The sequence below is a fragment of the Rhinatrema bivittatum genome, chromosome 11 (genome assembly GCF_901001135.1).
Source record: "Rhinatrema bivittatum chromosome 11, aRhiBiv1.1, whole genome shotgun sequence".
Lineage (NCBI taxonomy): Eukaryota > Metazoa > Chordata > Amphibia > Gymnophiona > Rhinatrematidae > Rhinatrema > Rhinatrema bivittatum.
The window spans coordinates 103,184,754-103,200,166 of NC_042625.1; the positions used below are offsets into that span (position 1 = coordinate 103,184,754).

The 15,413-nt window shown below is 42.6% G+C and overlaps 1 protein-coding gene across 1 annotated transcript in view; it reads left to right on the top strand.

Annotated features, from left to right (window-relative positions):
* FUCA1 (alpha-L-fucosidase 1) overlaps window positions 1-15,413 on the top strand; it is a 69,516-nt gene that overhangs the window by 19,436 nt on the left and 34,667 nt on the right. Inside the window, exons 3-4 of the mRNA XM_029571979.1 lie at window positions 5,343-5,480; window positions 8,384-8,489. Coding sequence (XP_029427839.1) covers window positions 5,343-5,480; window positions 8,384-8,489 — 244 coding nt within the window. The remainder of the gene's footprint in view (window positions 1-5,342; window positions 5,481-8,383; window positions 8,490-15,413) is intronic.

Genomic DNA, 15,413 nt, shown 5'->3' on the forward strand with positions numbered 1-15,413 from the left:
GCAAACTTTCGTCCTATTGCAAACCTTCCTATCATCGCCAAGATCCTAGAAAGAATTGTCAACAAACAACTCTCCGAGTTTCTGGACAATAACAATATCCTCTCCCCAGCCCAACTAGGATTTCGTAAAGCTAAAAATACAGAATCTCTCCTTATTTCTCTGTCAGATATCATCCTCATGAACCTGGAAAAGAAACGGCCCTGTCTTCTCATCCTCCTAGATTTATCTGCTGCATTCGACACAGTGAACCATCAGTGTCTCATGGACAGGCTAGCGGAGATCGGAATAAAAAATACCGTACTAAACTGGTTCAAGTCCTTCCTTCAAAATAGGCAATACAAAGTCAAGATTAACAGCAAAGAATCCCCCCCTTTCATCTCTTCCCTAGGAGTTCCTCAAGGTTCATCTTTATCCCCAACACTATTCAATATCTATCTTCTCCCCCTTTGCAATCTACTCTCCGATCTGAAACTTACATATTATCTTTATGCAGACGATGTCCAAATCCTTATACCGATCACAGACTCGCTGCAAAAAACCCTTCTCCATTGGAATGCTTGTCTCATCCACATCAACAACCTCCTCTTAAAGCTTAATTTGCTACTCAACACCGACAAAACAGAATACATCCTAATCACACAAGATGGCAGCGTACCACTAAATAACGTTCAACAGTCAATGTCCCCTACTTTCTCACCCAAGGTAAGAAACCTCGGGGTAATCATAGACAGCCAAATGACCTTCACAGGCTTCATCAACAACACAGTAAAGGAGTGTTATTTTAAACTCCAAGTTCTAAAACGCCTAAGACCCCTCCTCCATTTCCATGATTTTAGGTCAGTCTTACAAGCCATCATATTCTCCAAAATTGATTATTGTAATTCACTCCTTCACGGCCTGCCTGATATTTCACTCAAACCTCTCCAGCTACTACAGAACGCTACGGCCAGGATCCTCACAAAATCCAACAAGAGGGACCATATAACTCCAATTTTAAAGAATCTACATTGGCTACCAATTAAGTTTAGAATCCTTCATAAACTATTAACAGTCACTCACAAAGCCATACACAACATTACTCCTCTGGATCTTACAATACCTTTGCAACTCCACACCTCGGTCCGTCCAATTAGACTAGCCCAGAGAGGCACTCTTCAAGCACCCTCCATCAAGACCTCCCTCAGTAAGAGAGCTATATCCGCCTCGGGCCCCAAGCAATGGAACCTGCTGCCTCCTGAACTGAGGCTGGAACGATGTCCAATCACCTTTAAGAAGAGACTTAAGACTTTGTTATTCGAACAAGCCTTCCCATAACTACTCACTTCAGCCTTGGTTCTTATCCGCATCATGAGTACTCTATCCAACTTGAGGCCTTCATAGTCCACCCCTATTTAATTTCCCTGCTTTTCGCCCAAGTTATACAGACCCAATTCTCTACACTTGCTTCACCCATTTTATGTTTATCCAGGTTATTTCTACCCTGTTCATTGTTTTAATCCAGGTTACTTCTACCCTGTTCATTGTAAAACAAGACTTTGTCTCTGTTATTCTTTGCTGGTTGTAATGTAAACCGAAGTGATAATTAATCTTGTTAATTGAACCTCGGTATACAAAAAGTTATAAATAAATAAGTGAAGCTTCCCAGCTCCTGGAACAGGGGGGGGGGGGTACAAGTGAAGCTTCCAGCTCCTGGAACAGAGGGGGGGGGTTTACAAGTGAAGCTTCCCAGCTCCTGGAACAGGGGGGGGGGGGTTTACAAGTGAAGCTTCCCAGCTCCTGGAACAGAGGGGGGGGGGTTTACAAGTGAAGCTTCCCAGCTCCTGGAACAGGGGGGGGTTTACAAGTGAAGCTTCCCAGCTCCTGGAACAGGGGGGGGGGGTACAAGTGAAGCTTCCCAGCTCCTGGAACAGGGGGGGGGGTTACAAGTGAAGCTTCCCAGCTCCTGGAACAGGGGGGGGGGGTTACAAGTGAAGCTTCCCAGCTCCTGGAATAGGGGGGGGGTACAAGTGAAGCTTCCCAGCTCCTGGAATAGGGGGGGGTGTACAAGTGAAGCTTCCCAGCTCCTGGAACGGGGGGGGGGGTGGGACAAGTGAAGCTTCCCAGCTCCTGGAACGGGGGGGGGGGGGTACAAGTGAAGCTTCCCAGCTCCTGGAACGGGGGGGGGGGGGTGGTACAAGTGAAGCTTCCAGCTCCTGTCCCAGCTGTTGGCGTGGGCCTTGCAGGTTCATCTGTTTAGGCTGTGCCAATGACACCACAGCCTGAGACTGACATCTGTGACACCCGCTTCTTCATTCCTACTTCCAGCCATTAAAGATGTTCTGTGCTTGTCCCATTCCCTTTTGGATTCTGTTACTGTTCTTGTCCTCACCAATTCTTCTGGGAGAGTATTTCCAGGCTCTGTCAACACAGGCACTTTTACTTTTTATTCTTAGATGATCAATCTACAAAATGAAATCGATGCACTCTGCAATTTCTGAAATAAAATGGAATTGTAAACACTTCCAAAATGAGTTAGAAGATTGTAGAGGGATTTAGATTGGGTTAATAAATAAAAGTGGATGGACGCCCCTGAGGATATTAAAGGAGATCAGCGAGGTTCTGGAAGGTCCATTGAAGGATTTGTTTAGTAGATCTTTGGAGATTGGGAGTAGTTCTAGAGAAGCTCTGATGTTCCTCTTTATAAAAGGCTTAGTCTTACCGTAGTAGAGAGAAAGCTAATGAAGGTTGCGCTGAAGGAAGGGGTAGGGAAGTAACACTGAGTCTAGTGGCATGGGTTGAGCAGAGGAAGAGCAGAGAATTACATCGGGATAGAGGCCGCATGTGCAGCTCTGGATACTGTACTGCTAGGAGGCTGATAAAGAAACTGAGCAGCCTGTGGCCAGGTTTAGAAACTGGTTCAGTAGAATAAATTCCATAATGTGAGATCTTTTTAATGCATTATCTGTTCTGCATCATTTTTATGGGATGTAACTGTGATATCTTGTTTCAGATTCATGAAGTATTCACGGTCATAACGTTTGTAATTTACAAAATGATTTTTAGAAACTAAGTAATATAAAGCTTAAGTTGTATGGCAAATATAGGTAACAGTGTTCAAACTGAAATATCCAGCAAACACATCTTACAAGCTAATAAAATAAATGTTTATGAATCTATGTGTAGATGATAAAATACACTTAAGTATGGTACCCCTCTGTTGGTGCTGTTTGGGTCAGGGCTGGAAGGGGAGGCTCTCAGCTTTGCAAACCATCTTATGCATGTAAACTGCTCCTATACTTGTAAATGCTGAGCAGAGGAGTGAGCTGCACACTGCACAGCCATGGAGAAGATGGACGAGGGCACCAGGATGATCAGCTTTCTCTGGCAACTTCTCCTCCTCAATGGGGAGAGAGGTGAGGCAGGTTTCAGCTACTGAGAAGTAGGGCTTTTAATTTTAGGTATTAACGGATAAACACCAATAAAACCCCTGATGCAAAAATAAAATGGATGTTTATTGGATAAAGATCACTTTCTCTAGTACAGTCTCACCCCTCCCTTTGCTTGTCGTGGTGCTCTGCTCTGTGTTTGTACCTTTTTAACGTTCATGATAATGACCCAGCTGCACAAATGTATGCATTTTAATTGAGCTGGAAAAGGTACCCAGCAATAGTGCCATGAAAACTGATTAAATACGGATTTTTTTTTATTACAGTTTTGTAAAGCCCTAATTAGAAACTTGTAAATGCCTTTATAAGACTAATGCGTAAACAAATACATGAGGTTTGCTTACTGGATGTATGCGCTACTCTGTAGGGATTGTGGAGTTCTCCAAATAAGCCATTCAGATGATAGATAAATATAACCTTTCCTAGCGGGTAGCAGATGGACTCAGGACCAATGGGTATAGTGTGCTCCTGATAGCAGTTGGAGACGGATCAGATTTCAATCTGACGTCAGCCCTAGTACATATACCCCTGCAGGAAGTGCAGCTCTTCAGTATTTTCGTCTCCATAGCAGTTCGGGACTCTATACACACTTGCACAGCGTTAGAGTATTCTAACCAAAGAAATACAAAACAAAGAAGAAAACTTACCTCTACAGACGAGCTCCGCTCTCCTGTGGTGATACCTATGGGTCCCTCCCCCAGTCGAGGTTCCTGAGGTGATTTCTGCGATCCCTCAGAGGTAGGCCTCGGTCCGGCAGCTGGCTCCCAGCGTGGACTTAGCCCCTGGCAACGGGTGCGGCTGAGAGGCAGCGGGTGCAACTTACCTTCACCGCCGCGCCAGATTTACCAAAAGTGGTTTCTCGCTACCATCGCAAGACGAGCATAAGGACTCTGAAGAATCTCGCCGCCTTCGCCATCTTAATGTTGGCAGACTCCTATTCAATACCTGGAAAGGTCAGAATCTGTACGAAAGACGGACCACCTATTCATCCTTCACAGCAGGAAGAAACAAGAGGAAGCGGCCTCACGGGCAACCATAGCCCGCTGGATCAAAGAAGTTATCAAGGCGGCCTACATAGAGGCAGGCAAGCCTCCACCTCTACAAGTCAAGGCCCATTCCACTAGAGCCCAGGCAGCATCCTGGGCAGAAACCAAGATGCTGTCACCCGCTGAGATCTGTCGGGCGGCGACATGGTCCTCCATCCACACCTTCTCCAGGTTTTACCGCCTGGATGTTCAGGCTCGGGAGGAGACAGCATTTGCAAGGGCAATACTAAGTGGGCCACGGGAAGCCTCCCACCCGGTTTGGGAGTAACTTTTATACATCCCATTGGTCCTGAGTCCATCTGCTACACGCTAGGAAATGGAGAAATTACTTACCTGATAATTTCGTTTTCCTTAGTGTAGACAGATGGACTCAGCATCCCGCCCACGGCTGCCGACAAGCACAGAAACCTTGGGGGACAATCCCCAAGAGCAAGACAAACACGGGTAAGCCAAGCTTCCCTCTAAGACCCCCATACCTACCGGGTGTTGACGTTTCTTGGTTGAGTGCACTGGCGGTCTCCAGCTATATCACGTTAACCAAGTTATTTAAGTTAATCAAATTGTTCAGTCACACATATATCCACAATTGCTTTTCGAGGAGAATACTGAAGAGCTGCTCTTCTGCAGGGGTATATGTACTAGGGCTGACATCAGATTGAAATCTGATCCATCTCCAACTGCTATCAGGAGCACACTATACCCATGGGTCCTGAGTCCATCTGTCTACACTAAGGAAAACGAAATTATCAGGTAAGTAATTTCTCCAGTTTTTCTTAAGAATTGCATAGTTTAATGACAGTATGCAAGTCCAGCTTTTATTTTTAATTAGAAGATAATTAAATTAAGGCTTTCTCTTTGTTTCACCATTAAGAAACTTACGCTATGGGCTCTACCATTCACTTTTGGAATGGTTTCACCCCCTCTATTTAATGGACAAAAAAAATGGATTCAAGACCCAGAACTTTGTCTTTGGGAAAACAATGCCAGAACTATACGACCTTGTTTTACGGTAAGAGCTGTTTTTCTCTGTGCTACCCTATTAAACATTTTTCTTTTCAGGAAATAATTGTTACTGTTTTATCTCAAATCTTACAATTTGTTTTGTTGGTTTAATCCTCCTCCTCTGCTTCCTAATAGCACTGAGCATTGATAAGTGATCTGCTGTATCTCTATGAATCTCTTCAAACTGGAGTCCAGTTTGTGCATTTATTGTACTATATATTGCCTTAGTATATAAGAACCCCTGAATCCCTTGTAAATTATCACTTTCATAATGAGAGCTTCAGTAGGATTAAACTGTTTATAAAACATCATTTTATATCTGAGCTTTACAAGGCCGGTAACAAATTTACAGGTCTATATTCAAAGGGGCTTGTCAGAGTAACTTTTTTTTTTTTTGGTTTTTTTTTTACCCATACACAAACCTTTAGTTGCAAATCCTACCCTACTTAGCTGTGAAGGGGGGGTGGTTGGAAGCTTGAGTTTAGCTGGGTTGCACCAATTCTGAGCACCACCTTTCTTGCTAAACATATGTGGATGTGTCTGGGAAAACAAAAATGCTGTTCTAAAGTTTCCTCCACTCCCTGTGCTGTTACAAAGAATTTGTTTTTTGTCATATTGGGCTGTGAGAAATTACAGTAAGGACTCACTGCAGCTCTCAGAAGAGACGTGCCAGACCAGGTCACACCAGTCAGCTAAAGCCAGTTTAAAAGTTTTGTCCAAACCAGTCTGATGCTGAATGTCGCACTCCATTTCAATTTTCTCCTCCTGTGCCACCCCCGTTATTGGTTAGTGTTTCTTACATAAAATGGGATTTGTAATTTGGTTTGCACAAGGCTAGTTGTATTATGTTTCATGGCAGAGTAGCATAAGTGTGCCCGCTAGGTTTGGTTAAGCACACCAGTATCCTGCCCAGGGGCTAATCTCATGTAAACACACCAAATACTGGGAACATACTCAGGAGCTTATCCCCAACACAAACTTTGGTTCAGTACATCATGGTTCCAGGTAATGAACAAATAAAATCAGCTCAGATAGAAGAATAATGGTAGATAATAGCAACTGAAACATTTCCAAAGGATCAGCTGTAGCATCAGGTCCAAGGTTTGCTCTCTTTCTCACGGTCTCCCCTTATACACTACAAATGCTTGTGTGAAGCAACAGGGTTCCCTCTCTCTCACTTCTTATTAGTTTTCAGAAGCAGTTGGTGGCCTTCATTTTGTCTCTCAGGCTTTAGTATAAGTTAATCGCTAGTTTTCTCATCGTAGACAGTGTATAACTAAATAAACAGGCTCTTGCCTGTTCGTAAACATTTCACAGTGTAAGTAAACAGGAGTTCACGCAGAGGTTGGCCTGTGGCCTTCAAACTAGTTTGTGTCTGGGTGAAAACTCTGAATCCATACGGCCTATCCTCTATATACATCCTCAGCAAAAAGTAACAAAAAAATGACTCCATCAGAGCTGTTTACGGCAGCTTGAAATATGTAAAACCAACAATTCTTTTGCTAGGCAATCTGAGAAGGACATTGTGCAGCTGAAGCCTGCAGTATTTTTCTGTCTGCATGCAAGTCAGTCCCAGAAGTCTTGGCTTCCGTATTGTAGCTTGACTTTTCCTACAGGTTTTGATATAAAATGTACACACCCTGGGTTTTTGGTTCACAGTAGAATATATTAAAGGTTATTAGTTACGATCCATGTATATAAAAGGTAGTTGGGGGTCCTGGCTTCAGAGGGAGGATGTACAGTCCGCACGTTGAGGGCGAGCCGTGGGGGAAGGTGTAGGAGGGAATGGCTCAGGGCTGGTTAGAGGGCAAGAGAGTGGGGGCAGGAGATGGGAGAGCAAGAGCACCAAAGCTCTTTCCCACCATTTTTCACAGGCTCTTCAACTAGCAGGGGAATATAAGTGAAAACTTCAAGTAACAGCTCTTAAAATAAAATTTGCCAAAGTTAGGATACACCTATACCAGATTCTGGAGGGAGCTATAGTCTGTAACCCTGGCTGAAAAAAAAATATATAGATATAGATATCCCTTTTTATATATATGTAGATAGATATCGCTATATATACTGCAGAGCCAGGCCTCAGGGCCTGCCTATTGTGGTGTTTCACAAGTAAAATCTCCTTAACCAAACTCACCTCCACTCCCCCACTGAAACTAACTCGTGGCCAACACATTCAGCCTCTAAATCCACCCATCTTAACTATCCTAGAGGAATTTTACTTCAAACATTTTCTCCTTCATCTGTAAATAGGACAAATAATTCACTTCCATTCTAATTTCAAAGGGACACAATTCCATAGAAGATGATCTGCAATTGGAAACTCTTCCATTATATATTTCCTCTTCCTTATTTTCCAAATCGGAGGAATGGACAAAAGCCTGATATAAGACTGAAAGTAACTTGTCCAGAACATGTACACAATACGTATACTTCCTGTTAGGAAAGTCCCCTATAACGATGAATAATTATAGACTTCTGTATGTGGTGAGTAGAAAAAAAGATGGTCAAACTTGATTTGCAGTGGAAAGAAAATAGGTCATTTCTCTTTGAAAATGTTCTTAAAGTGCCTGCATAGCATGCAATTATGTGGTCTGTTTGAAAATTGCCCCTAAATATCAAGAACAGGCAGAGTGTGTGAGTTTCCTTAATACAAGCAAAACATGCTTGTGACGTTGGTTGACATGAGTAAGATGGAAGCACGCACTGAAGAGCCCAACCTTTATTACCTTATCTGAAAAGTGCTGGGGAGTTTGGATCCTGTGTTGTCTTGTAAATATGCAAGAATAAGTGCTTCATTTTTACTTTGTCTTTTCAGTGTATACTTGTATTTCAGTTTTACTTCAAACTAAGTGAAGAATATTAGGGATGAGCATTGAGAGAATAATATGGTATTGTGATACTTTTTTCCAGGTATAAGCCAGATCTGGTCTGGTCAGATGGGGACTGGGAGGCTCCAGATACGTACTGGAACTCAACATATTTCCTTTCCTGGCTGTATAATGACAGTCCTGTCAAGGTACTGCTGATAGCATTTTGTCTTGCTATATACAGGCAAAAGATTAAAAAAAAAAAATGCTGTCCTAGTGTTCATCTAATGTTCTATCAATAGTGCTGAACTGGTTTCCTTTTCTTGCTCAGTCTTTGAAAGCATTTTAGCACTATTAATAGAAGTTAGATGGATGTAGAGTTAACAGTGCTTTTAATAAAGGTCTTGGTAAAGTTATAACTGCTACCCTGAGATTCATTTCCACTGAAGCATAGAGAGACTCTGTGGTCCGGTTATTGTGCTGTCGCAGGTCCTGCCTGAGCTGTGCTGCTGTCGCAGGTCCTGCTTGAGCTGTGCTGCTCTTCCTTCTCATCACACCACGGTCTCCTTGAGCTGTGCTGCTGTCGCAGGTCCTGCCTGAGCTGTGCTTCTGTCGCAGGTCCTGCTTGAGCTGTGCTGCTCTTCCTTCTCATCACACCACGGTCTCCTTGAGCTGTGGTGCTGTCGCAGGTCCTGCCTGAGCTGTGGTGCTGTCGCAGGTCCTGCCTGAGCTGTGGTGCTGTCGCAGGTCCTGCCTGAGCTGTGCTGCTGTCGCAGGTCCTGCTTGAGCTGTGCTGCTCTTCCTTCTCATCACACCACGGTCTCCGTGTATCTGTCCTATGCATGCTTGCATTCTGCCATTATTTTGGTTCCTAATATTTCTGCTATAAGCTTCCATCAGATGTCCTGCACCCTCTCCTTAGAAAACCATTTTATTGTTTTCTCTTGGATCCGTCTTCCTTCTAGCGTTCTATAATGAGTCCTTGCATTTGTGCATCTCATTCCATGGAAAAACTGCTTCTTTCTGCTACTTTTCAGCTTAAAAGGTTTTGTTTTGGTTTTTTTGTTGTTTCTTCTTTTCCCTTTTTCTCCTGGCTTAACTGTAAGCAAACCTGGCATTTGGGAAAATTATCCTGCATTCTCACTACCTGGGTATGTTTCCTTTTTTTTTTTTTTTAGCCGCCCCCCCCTTTCCTGTGACTGTTCCTTCTCTGGTCGTTTCAACAGTGGACCTGAGGCTGGCAGCCATGCACCAGATCTCTAAATCTGGCCACCCAGTGACTCTCTCTCCCTGCAGAGGCTGTGAACACTGTCTCTCTGCAGCAAGTGGAAGAAATTGGGACCCTCCATATGGCAGTGCTGGCCCACCTTGCAAGATATTAGAATATTTGTATTGTAAATCCCCTGATATCTCTGGTTCTGTCTGCCAGGGCCCCTTCTCTTCATTACATTTCACAAGGAGACAGATATTCTTAGTAGAATAATTGGTGTTCTTTATTATTAGGAACTTGTCAGCTATAGCAAATGTGAGCACAAAAAAAAAAAGAGGGTGACATCTATTGTGTTGCATATTATGTCTAAGCTAAATCACAGATTTCTGTTACCTGCTTATTATTCTAAGTGATCGTACATGGTTATAAGCTAGCATGTTAGCTACACCCATGTCCAGTGACATCACTACATTTATTTATGTTATTTATGTTATTTATTTATGTTATTTATGTTTTTTGGTTGTATTATCCGCACCCCTGTTTTCTGTAAACCGACATGATGTGAACGAGTTCATGAATGCCGGTATAAAAAAACCTTAAATAAATAAATAAAATTTATTTGGAAGCTTTTATATACCGATGAACGTTGGGAACATCTCACCGCTTTACAGTAAACAAAAATTCAGCCAACGAGCTTTACAGAGAACATTTATATGATACTGATTGGAAATTAGTATAATCATCTCAAAAGTATTTTGTGTATGTTGCCATCTCGTGAATACAACCTTGCTGAAGTCAAATATTTTCTTACCTGTCGCCAGCACCTAGTGAGAACATAAAACAAGGATATTGTAAGTCATACTCTTGTCCATCTTTTCCTCTACTCCTCATTTCCTTTTGATTCTGTTTTTCCTGCCAGTTCCCAAGTTGCATAACGAAAGGAGTCTGAATATCTTATACCTGAAAAATCTTAGCAGCAGATGCTCCTTCCCTCTGTTCTGTTTCCAGTGTCCATGGTCCAAACCCCAGTTCTACAAACAATTGCAATTTTTTGCCCTGTTAGAATGGCTGCTTTCTTTTGCAAGTTCTTGAAGGGAAGAATGCTGAGAGATGGTTTCCATGTATGGGCTTACAAGAGGTAGATATGGTCAGATTCATCTGACCAGAGGCCTCTGACATGCTTCCATATAGGTGATTTAACATAAACAGAGCACCACTTGGAATACTGAGTTAGAAACTGGTTAAGTGGGTGATGACAGAAGGGTAGTAGTAAATGGACTTCATGCTAAGGAGATGGGAGTTACTAGTAGTAGTATGCTGCAGGGATTAGACCTTGGACTATCTTATTTCTACATTTTCACAAGTGATTATTATGGAAGAACTATCGGGAAAGGTGTATTTGGTTTTTGTTTTGTTGTTTTGGCTTTTTTTTTTTTTTTTAAGTTTATCCAATTTCAGATTTTGAAATAAACAGCCAGAAAGAGGAGGAAACCATAAGAAGGGATCCAGCAAATGTAAAAAAAAAAAAAAAAAAATGCAGTCATGCATTTGAGCTGCAATAGTCCAAGGAAGTAACACAGTATAGGGGTGAAATTTTTCTTAGTATGTGGATGTGGGGATCATATCTGATGATCTTAAGTTTGCCAAACGAGGAAAAGGTGACAACAAAATCCAGAAAGATGCCTGTGTGCACAGGGTGAGGACTGGTCAGCAGGAAAAGGGAGGTGATGCTGCCCCTGTACAGGTCCCTGGTGAGACCTCACCTGGAATACTGAGATCGCACCTTCAAAAGGATATAAACAGGATGGAGTCAGTCCAGAGAGAGGCTACTAAAATGGTCAATGGTCTTTATTGTAAAGTATATGGAGATAGACTTAGATCTAAACATGGGGGACACAGATGCTGAAAGGAGAAGGGAAGGAAAAGCGACACCCGCAGTTCGGGGAGGGTAGAGCTCCATCCCCCAGCTGATGTCATCTTGCAACTTCCTGCCCTTGGCTAGAAAAGCTGTGCCCTGTGGAGGAGTGTTGGGTTTGCTGTGCCCTGTGGAGGAGTGTTGGGTATGCTGATGAGAGGAAAGACCTGCTGTACTTGACCTTGACACGCATTTCTGGTTGACCTGAGGCCGTGCCTCCTTCCAGTTAGAAATGCCGTATCCTGCGGTGTGCAGCCACCAGCACGAACCAAAGAGGCAAGCCCATTGGAGAGCATGGAGGAGACACAGATCAAGTAGTAAACATCTATTTTGCAGTTTTAAATTCTGACCCAGTATGGCATATTCTTATGTTCCCTCACAGGCTTTCTGCTTCGGATATATTTTTTAAAGTTTTTACTGTGAGTTTTTGCCTCTACGGCCAACTTCTTTTCAAATTCTCTCTTAGTCTGTCAAATCAATGTTTTACATTTAACTTGCCAACGTTTATGCTTTATCCTATTTTCTTCTGTTAGATCCTTCTTCCAATTTTTGAATGAAGATCTTTTGGCTAAAATAGCTTCTTCCCCCTCCCCTTTTAACCATGCTGGTAATCGTTTTGCCTTCTTTCCACCTTTCTTAATGTGTGGAATACATCTGGACTGTGCTTCTAGGATGGTATTTTTTAACAATGACCCCGCCTCTTGCACACTTTTTACCTTTGTAGCTGCTCCTTTCGGTTTTTTTCTATTTTTCTCATTTTATCAAAGTTTTCCTTTTGAAAGTTTAACATGAGAGCCATGGATTTGCTTACTGTCCCTCTTCCAGTCATTAATTCAAATTTATTTATTTATTTATGAGTTTTTATATACCGGCATTCATAGGACACATCATGTCGGTTTACAAGTAACTGAGAGAGGAGGAAATTCATAAATAAACTCATAAATACATTAATTCAAATTTGATATTATGATCACTATTGCCAAGTGGCCCCACCACTGTTACCTCTCTCACCAAATTCTGTGCTCCACTAAGAATTAGATCTAAAATTGCTCCCTCTATTGTCTGTTTCTTTGTGGTCTTTCTGTCCTTGATGAAGGTCTGCTTTGTTGGTGATTGAGGTGAGGTATTTTACTAGAATGTAGGCATTTGTATCAATCTTATTTGTTGTGTTTTCTCAATAGGACATGCATTGGTGGTAAATTACTGTCTTTTCCTAAGGAAGGCTGTTGTGCCTGGTAGTAAAGGGAGTTTGTCTTTCTTTTACTGAGATGTCATCAGAACCAGAATATCTTTTTTGTATGGCAGTTGTGCAGAGTAATGCCCTAGATCTGCTCTGCATTCATGCTGGGGGTCGAGGGGGTTCCTGAGGATGCAGAGTGCATGTTTACATTTAGCCCAGTGATGGTCACATGTTCAGTGTGTCACGCATGTGAGAACCATCTGTCAGGTGTGTGCCGGCCAAAAAAAGGTAGAGAACCACTGTATTAGAGGACAGGGTCCCTGTATGTCTATAAGGAAGGCTAGTTTGGTAGGGAAACGACTTATTCTTCTCTTCTGGAAAGGACCAGACCCTCCTTTTGGATGTGGAGGAATTGCCTACATCATATGATGCAGATGGAAATTCTTGTTGGTATAGAACTTTTTCAGGAGCTTGATTTTGAATGGCTGACCAGGTGTTCTTATCTGAACCACTTAATTGAAATATCTGCCTGACAAGGTGTCCTCCTTTTTGGACTTGGTACAGGGTTGGATTTCTCATAAGGCTAACCTAGGCCATGGCCTAGGGTGCAGTAGTCACGGGGGCGTATATACAGCAGAAATAACAATCAAACTGTTACAATTTTGTGAATCCTTGATGGTTAACAGTCTTACCTTAGGCCAAGAGGAAAGATACAGCGCGGTAGGTAAGATGGTGTCCACCCAGCCAGCTAAAGCATCCCAGGAAGGTCCAAGTCCAATCTTGGGTAAGCTGGTAACCGGCCAGAGTAGTCCAAGTGCGGTCCGGGTCGAGGCAGGTAGCAAGGCAAGACAACAAACGGAGTGGCAAAGCAAGTCAGGCAGGAAGACAGAATCCGAGCAGAGCCTGTAGCTGAGGTGAAGCTATGCTGGAGTCAAGGCTTTAAATAAGGAAGTTCTCCCGCACAATTTGCCGGACTTCCGGGAGTGACGCGCTTAAATGGGGCGGGGCCTCAACCCGAAGCGCGTAGTGTGATGCCGCTGCCTGCCGAGAGCCCGGGACCCTGCCGATCGTGAGTGGTAACACAAACATTTACAAATTTTTCAGTATTTTGAAAAGGCCATATAAAATGCTGTGTTTTAAATTTACATCCATATACTTTAAATTGAGTGGTACATTTACGTTGCCCGTCTCTACAGTTTGCGCTGTCTTGCTCAGTCACAAGCAAAGCATTTGCTATTTCTCTCTCACACACTCAGCATAAACCACGTGTTAAAGGAAAATTCCAGATTTGGCGTTTCAGTAGTGATTCATTACACTTCTATCGTTTGTCTTCTTCATATCTACTAATAAGTACGTAAAATATCTTTACTACAAATATATACTGTATTGTTAACCCAGAGCTGAAAGCTGTAAGCAGAAAATGTTCGCCAAATTATAAGGAGGCTGCGGTTTTTATTACAAAACATGAAACATACATAACTTATGACTTGTTTATGTAGCATCTTTTAATGTGGTGTAATGTAAGTTTGACACAAAATGCAAAACATTTCAATAAAATTCTATAATGATCGATGAGAATCGATGTAAGTCTTCTGCATTTTATTTCAATTTTATTCGCTGTTTTTTGTATGGAATTTGCCATCTGGGTGAATAATTTGAACTAACCAAAGAAGTAATCGTCGTACCTCGTATGGGTTATATAGGCAGACGTCTGCATTTTGCGGGTTGGGTTGGACAGAAGAACTTCTGCGGGGCGATGAGGGTCCCGCGAGCTGAAACAATGTTGACTGGTTTTGGTCTGTTTTATTTTGCTTCTGGGTTCACTCGTCGCAAGTTTAAATAAGTTTTGAATAACTGGCAGGGATTACATATTAAATTGAAAATTATAAATCAACGTTTGAGGGGAAGGTGCACAGAATTGTGCTTTGGCCTAGGGCATAGAAATGTGTGAATCCGGCCCTGACTGGGTGAGCAGAGAGAGGGTAGAGGTGGGGAAAGACATGTACGCTTTATTATATTGTAAAACTGCCTTCTTTTACTGTTAATTCCTGCGGGGTCTGCAGGGCGAGTTAACTTTCTTTGACAATAAAAAAAAATTGTTGAAACTAAAAGCCGTTTTGCCTGTACTTTTACTTATGTGCACACTTGTGATTTTAGAAAGCATCAGGTCAATATTCGGTGAGCTGGCCAACGGCAAAGGTATCTGGATAACTTTAGGCAAATATTCACGGGACAAGCCTCCTGCTGAATGTACTTGGATAAAGTTATCCAGGTAACTTTGCTTTTAGCTGGCTTATTGAATATTGGTTTTTAAAAAGAATAAAGTAAATGTGTGCAGAAGCCTCTCAGCTCCTTCTGTCCCCTTCTTTCACTGACAGCTGTAGGGAACACTGAAGGTTGGCACAGCCCTCCACCTCTCCTCCCTCTGGCATGCGGACTGGGAGAAGAGGGCTCTCAGCTGCTGTAGCTGCTGCTCAGCTTGTGGGTTTTGTTTTGGGGATTTTTGGGTGGGGAAGTGGTTTTTAGTTCTGTGGTTCATTTTAGGACTGGCATTTTCCTGTTCCTCAGTGCTAGCCAGGTAAATTCAAACTACACCCTGAAATGCCTCTGTTCTGCCCCTTTTTTATCAATGACTTACCAGGGTAAAACTAAGCCCTTCAGCGGGGGAGAGGGCAAGGGATATTTAACACTGGCAATTTGTCGGGCTAATACTGACCAAACCTTTTATGTGTATGCTCTGTTTGTGCACTTCCTGTTACTGTACACGGTTAAGAATGAAAGGCATACTTTTTCCAAAATAAGTGTTTTTTAAGAAAAAATTAAGTCTA